Source organism: Nematolebias whitei, chromosome 8, assembly GCF_014905685.2.
Source record: "Nematolebias whitei isolate Nwh7 chromosome 8, NemWhi1, whole genome shotgun sequence".
Taxonomy (NCBI): Eukaryota; Metazoa; Chordata; class Actinopteri; order Cyprinodontiformes; family Rivulidae; genus Nematolebias; species Nematolebias whitei.
The window spans coordinates 50,952,672-50,959,972 of NC_056505.1; the positions used below are offsets into that span (position 1 = coordinate 50,952,672).

General features: G+C 42.0%; 1 protein-coding gene across 1 annotated transcript in view; it reads right to left on the minus strand.

Moving 5' to 3' along the window:
• Positions 1-430, minus strand: part of ydjc (YdjC chitooligosaccharide deacetylase homolog) — a 30,734-nt gene extending 30,304 nt beyond the window's left edge. The window contains exon 1 of the mRNA XM_037680774.1: positions 394-430. Within this exon, the coding sequence (XP_037536702.1) occupies positions 394-430 (37 nt within the window). The remainder of the gene's footprint in view (positions 1-393) is intronic.
• Between the last annotated feature and the right edge of the window lie 6,871 nt (positions 431-7,301).

Below are 7,301 nucleotides of genomic sequence, written 5' to 3' on the forward strand. Positions count from 1 at the left end.
GGATGGATGGATGGATGGATGGATGGATGGATGGATGTTTCTAAACTAAATGCTCTGAATGAGCACAGAATGTTATGATTTCAGCTGCCTGCCTTGTCTGCTCTATGCCACCTGCAAGCATTCTTGGCCACGCCCACTTCTCAACTCTGCACAGAGAACAGCTGATCAGCTGAAGCAGGAAGCTTATCTTGCAGTGTGGGCTGCACAAATGTGCAGCAGGTGCTAAATACTTTCAAATAATTTATTTTAAATAAAAATTCCATGCCGATCGTGTGGCTCATCCATCAATCAGCCCACTGCGTGTCATGTCCAATCTTATTTTGAAAAACCGCGATAGAGTGAGTTCACGATAAACGTACCACGAAGTAGCGAGAGACTACTGTACTACCACACCATAGTTGGGCAGGTAGGGTGTCCCGGTCACCGTCATGACAGCATTTAGAAACCTACATTTTTGGAATCCTCAGAATGTCTACTTGGCAATTTGTTTTCATTCTCATCGCCAACATGTCCCAGGAGGTTCATTTGTTGGCCATTTTGAATCTACCTTCAGAATTCAGAAAACTGAAAAATCATTGTAAGATGTTTTTTCTGTGCTCCTCTAAATCACTTCCAACAACTCACTTAAACATGGTTTGGCCATAGTTGCTACAAAATGTCATCAATGGGAAAATTCAATATGACCACCATCCTCCATTTTGAAAATTTCACAGTTTATCTCATCAAGTAAATATTATCTGACTGATGACATTGTATATGTTTTTGACTATACCTAGTTCATTAGAGTACTTTTTGAAGCTCTATAAATAATCCCTGAAGCAATATACTGTAAGTGCTTCTTTTCAATGTGACCACCATATCTTGCCATCTGTTTCATTTCATCTTGTCAGTATTTTTACATGTACATTGTGTTGGCGTCTAAAATATCCATATATTAAATCTACACAATAAAATTGAAACTGTTAATGGTTATATAATCATATATAAGGATTATGGCCTGTTCATATATAGATTTATGTATAAACGGGCTTTAAATTTGATATTCTTGTTTGATGAAACTGTATGACTACATACTATGATCTTTATCCACATTAAAATAATTCATGTAGAATCAGAACCAGAGATTAAGAGATCTGGTTCTGGTAAAGTTCTTGAGACCTTGTGAAATGCTTCCTGTTGTTACCTCAGAATATTGTGTAACTACAGTTGGTAATCTGTTGGTAATCTCCTTCAGATGTGTTTTTTCTGTTTCAGGTGGAGTTGGAGCTGAGAGCCCAGGTGAGACGGTTCGTCAACCTGACAGGTCACCTGCCTCACCACATGGATGGACACCAGCATGTTCATGTACTGCCAGGTAACACATAAAACAAAACTAAATTAAATTATAATAACAAAATATATTTTCTGTGAAATGCAGCATGAAATTATTATTTTGAAAAAGTTAAACTATGTTGTTTAAGTTAAAACAAGCAGTGCAAAGGTTAAAAGTAACAAATTACAATCTAAAAACTGAAAGTGGCTAAACACAACCTAAAATGAGTCAAACTTTACTGTACAGTAGTAAAACCTTTAGCCTAAGGCCCAGTGGTGCCCAAACTTTGTTCAGATACCTCTTCAGACATCTGCCCTCTAGCCAAGTACTCTCCCTCTAAAATGTGTTCGTAAACACTGCACATATCAAATAAAATCTTAAACAACTGTTTGCTTTTTCACACCAAATTATATTTATTAATAAATGTCAGCATTAATAAGAAACACGTTTAATTAAGTTCAATTCAGTTTATTTCTATAGCACCAAATCACAGCAGAGTTGTCTCAGGGCACTTTACAGAAACGTTCACAGACACAGAAAAGTCAATTAGTAAAGTTGTCTATGTAAGGAAGCAGCAGGCCCATTTATAGGCTGAATTATCCAAACATTTAGTCTGTGTACAATGTATGTATTGCAAAACATTTTATATTTCATTCATTCAACCTTTATTTATACAGGCTAGTGTCACTGAACCACGAGGACTCGTTTACAAGAGAGGCCTGTTCCAGACAGAGCATATGAAGTACAGGCAACAATAACAGTAGACAATGACACAATGAACTACAGGAACAATGCAGTTAAAATAAGAGTACTGTATAAAACAATAAATCAGGGTGAAATAATAAAAACAAGAACATATCTGCTTTGATTTTTCTATTGGCATAATCAAATGTTTGGAACCCCTTAAAGAAATCAAGATGGACAACTTCAGTTTTTGTTGCCAGGTGTTCCAGGTGCAGGAGCCGAGTAGGAAAAGGTCTTTATGATAACTGTTATTGAACATACTGTGTATTTAATTCAACTCCCCACAGTTTTAATGAGAAGGCTGTGCTTGGAAGGATGCACACAACTCTTATGTTTGGCTTAATATGAGACAGTGTGAGTCTTAAATCGTTCTCAACACAACAACTTGCTCTGTGTTTTGTTTTCATATTTGTCAGAATCCACTTTCACACAAGTACGTTGTAGCAAAGAGCATCAAAGTGTTCACAGCGCGTTTGGCCAGCGCAGGCTGTCCTGTGTGCAGTCCGATCCAGAAATCCAGCAATGGCTTCTGATGTTTTTGCAGCAGCGACAAGAAGTTGAGCGAAGGCTGCTTTGATTAACAGCTGTTCCTTCAGCGAGTCACACCCTTCTACTTTGTGCAAACATTTTGCTAAACACTAGATGGCAGCATTGACACGTGTATTATTGGCTCATGTGAGAAGGGGCCTCAGTTTATTTATGTGCGAGTGTAGTCTGGCTGTCCTGAGCTGTTGGGGCCACAGGTCTTACCTCAGACCTTCAGCCACCCTCCAGCTCAGGAGGCTCCCGGCTTGGACTCCCTCAGAAGTAGTAACTCACACTATCTCAATAAATCAAGGAAATGTGAATTCAGTTTACCAATTATATTAAATCAAGGCAGGAAAAGGTTACAGTTTACAGCGCTGCCCTCTCCAATACAATTTGACAAGCGATCAAGGACCAGACACGTTGCCTTACTTATATTGGGCCTAGGCTCCACCTTCGTCCGGGAGCGCAGCCTCTCAAGTGGATAAGAGGGGCGGACTAAGTGTGATCTCATTGGATCTTATGTGGTCTGACGTGTCGGGAAAATAAGAGGATGTAGCAAAGCCTCTCTGCATGTTGTAGCGAGCCAATAAAGAAATTATAAATAAATAAAAAATCTATTCCTTGATGGATATTGAATCCCTGGGAGACTCTTTTTTTTTTTTTTTTTTTGAGTTGCTGGCCCTGTTTAAAGCGGTCAGATTTGGGTCATAATCTTATTACAATCCATCTGAGCAGATCAAAACCCAGGGTCACAGTCTAGATAAGATAGTTCTATCATGACTCTTTTCACACTTTTTTTTTTTTTTTTTCAAATTTTCTCACAGACCCACTAAGTACCTCTTGCGTACCTCCAGGGGTATGAGTACCCCACTTTGGGAAGTACTGGCCTAAGCTACAATTAACAGAGCAGTAGTTGAAATTAACTAAGTTTTAGCTAGGCTGGGGGCATCCCCCCCCCCCCCACACACACACACACACACGCACACACCTTGGTATATTTTTACAAAATCTACTTGAATTTATGAATTTTCCAGCCATTTGAGGAACATTTTACTAAATTCTTCGAATTAATAAAACCACATAAAATGAGTATATCGTACATGTACTGAAAGGTGAAACAGTGAGCTTTAAGTTGAACTTTATCGGAGATCATGGTTGAAAATTGCACTACTTATTACTCTTAAGGCTCCAGTATACTGCCGCGTACGTCTGTTCACACGTGCGTACACGTGTACTGTACGCAGAGGGTTCAGACATGATACTCCAGCGTACACCCCGAGCAGCTGCAGAGCAGCTTCACAGACGAGGGGCGTTTACCTTCGGGACAAATTGAGGTCGCCGATTGGTCATTTGCTGACACGCCTACTGGATTGATTGACAGGTCGGAAAAATGAAAAAAAAGCGAGTGCTGGCAGCCTCCGCCGCAGCGGTGTTCTGTGTTTATATGTTGTTCATAAAAAGATCTAAAAAAAAAAGAGCACTGGCTCTACAGCCCACACATCAGACCAGCCCACCAGGAAATCTCCAGACCTCCCGCAGCCACGCTGGACCTAAGTTTAATTCGCTCGTGACAAATTCCTCCATTTCTCACCATTTCAGTCATTGCATCAACGGAGGAGGAAGAGATCACTGCCTCTTGGCAAAAAAACAAAAGAAAAGGCCAGATCTGAGATGAAGAAGAGGAATTTAATACATTGGTGTCGCATACAAAACAGTCCGTCGCTGGGCAGTTTATTGTGCGACACCGCGTACGCGGTCGTAGAAATTTGAGCTTTGCACGGACATGCCCTGGGGGGTGCGCACGTACCTCTGCGTATGGATGTACGTGGCAGTATACTGGAGGCTTTACTCTTATTTTTTACACACTGAGCACCATGAGTTAGTTTTTACTGCATCAAACTGTACTTTTATCACAACATACTCTGCACCAGATAACCTCATGCTACAGGCTACTCTGAGCAACCTACCATGTAAGGAACACAGAACAAGTTGCCTTCATACTCCTGGGAAACAAATGACTATTCTACATACTAAATCAGCTATACACAAATAAAACATTAAACAATCCTTATAATACAAACTAGGGACGAGTCCGATCCAGTATCAGTATCGGCTCCGATACCAGCATAATTTAAGATTCGGATTTTTCCGATACAACTTGCAGAGATTTCCGATCCATGATGCACGTTGGCTTCATACTATGGAATGGATTTCCTGAACGGAGGTGTGTCTCATGAACCCAGAGTAATAAGACCCGCCTCACATTCAGGAAATCCATTTCATAGTTTACAGCCAGCTACAACGTGAGGACTGAGTTAGCAGCACTGTGGCTAACAGCTAACCAACTTTTCATCGAAACATGTCCTCTGTGTGGAAGTATTTTACACTAGAAACACCACAAAACAAGACCGCAACGTGCAATGTCTACAGAGCCATAGCACCACATTAAACCATGGTAAAGTTAGTTTTACGTTGAACATTCGAGCTCCGGGCTTCAGCGAGGCGCTACTCTCTCTCAATCCGAAGCAGGCAGCCCGACCCCGGCCAGCCACGCCCAGTCTGCCCGTCTCGGAGGAGGGGCAGACTGGTGTCTTGTGTGGGATTTCTCCTTCTGCCTGGCTCCTGAGCTAGTGGGGACGCTGTCTGCTCTGTGGTACAGAGTCCTGATGACTCCTAACTTGTGCTCCAAAGGGTGATGGGAGTCAAACTGCAAATACTGGTCTGTGTGGGTGGGTTTGAGGTACACCTCAGTTTGCAAATGTCCTCTATCAAAGACTGAGTCCTCACAGTCCAAGAAAGCCAACCTGACATTTTTTACATATTCTCCTGTGAACTTGATGTATTTATCCACAGAGTTGATGTGGTCAGTAAAATGTTGGACTTCCTGAGATTTAATTTTAACCCAGGTGTCATCAACATACCTAAACCAATGACTTGGTGGTGTCCCTGAAAAGGACGTCAAGGCTCTCTTTTCTACCTCCTCCATGTACAGGTTGGCCACAATAGGAGAAACTGGAGAACCCATAGCACACCCATGTTTCTGCCTATAATATTGCTCCCCATATGTGAAGTAGGTTGACTGCAGGCACAATTTCAAGAGTTGACACAGTTGTTCTGTGGAAAGCGTGGTCCTGCTGCTCAGAGTGGTGTCTGATTTTAACCTTAAACTGACCACCTCTACTGCATCATCAGCAGGAATGCACGTAAAGAGTGATGTGACATCAAAAGAGACCATTGTTTCATCAGTCTCCATGATGACATCCCTCACCTTATTTACAAAGTCCATGGTGTTCTGTATGTGGTGTTCTGAGCTGCCAACTAAAGGGATGAGTACAGACGCCAGATATTTGGAAACATTGTAAGTGACAGAGTTAATCATGCTAACAATAGGTCTTAAAGGTACACCTTGTTTGTGGATTTTAGGTAAATCATACAGACTAGATGCGGCCTCCCCTGGGTACAGTCTGTGGTACAGAATACGGTCAATAGCGTTGTCCTGCTCCAAATTTTTCAGGCAATCTATTAACTTCTTCTTGTAACTACTTCCTGGATCTCTTTTCAGAGGTTCATAAGTGGTTAAGTCACTAAGGAGTGTCATAACTTTCTCATGATAGTCTTTCTGGTTCAACATCACTGTGCACCTTCCTTTGTCTGCTGGGAGAATGATGATGTTTTTGTCCTTGCTAAGAGTGGTGAGTGCATCCTTCTCCTCTCTACTGATGTTGGAAGGTGGTGGTTTGGCATTGCTGAGGCAGGCTGAAACTTTGATTCTGAGTTATTCTGATTCACCCTCTAATTTTGTTGTTGCAGATGGCTGAGCGGCTGTGGCTGAGTGGTTAGAGCAGTCGTCCTCCAATACGAGAGTTGGGGGTTTGAATCTACCAGCAGTCACATGTCGAAGTGTCCCTGGGCAAGACACTGAACCCCTCATAGCTTCCGATGTGTGTCCCATCAGTGTATGAATGTGATAAAGCACTGATTAGTCTCTTTAGAATGATTTGTTCAATTAGCTTTGTAGAGATCTAGTAAAGTGCTGTATGAATGGGTAAATGAGGACACAGATTGTAGTGTAAAGCGCTTTGAGTAGCTTGAAATAAGATAGACAGGCGCTATACAAGTACAGTCCATTTACCATTTACTCAGTGGCTGTGATCATCTCCACCAGAGGAATTCTACTTGGTGCATCTGCAAAGTTCAGTCCCCTGGCAAGAATCTCTGTCTCCAGCTGGGTGAGCTGTCTGTCAGATAAATTCTTCACCCACTTTTCTGTCTCCCTGGCATGTAACTGTCTACTGAAGTGTTGTCTTCCACTGAATGTGTTGTTATTGGAATTGTGATGGTGTTGATGAGTTATTACTAAGTTAAACTTGTTTTGTTGTTGAGTCTTGGACTTGACATGCTGTGCTAAGCGTGCCTGATCTGTACAGTCCATCACTTGCGGAAGTGTGGCACCCTTTGGAGCACAAATTATGAGTCATCAGGACTCTGTACCACAGAGCAGACAGCGTCCCCACTAACTCAGGAGCCAGGCAGAAGGAGAAATCCCACACAAGACAGGCTCTAGAGCAATGTGGATATCCTAACTGGGCCTTCCTGAAAGCAGAGAAGAAACCCAAACAGGACTCCAGTCAGCCATCTTGTGAAAAGGAGGAACCCAGACCCAGACCAGTGGTCATTCCGTATGTTGAGGGAGTATCAGAGAAACTGAGACGTTTAT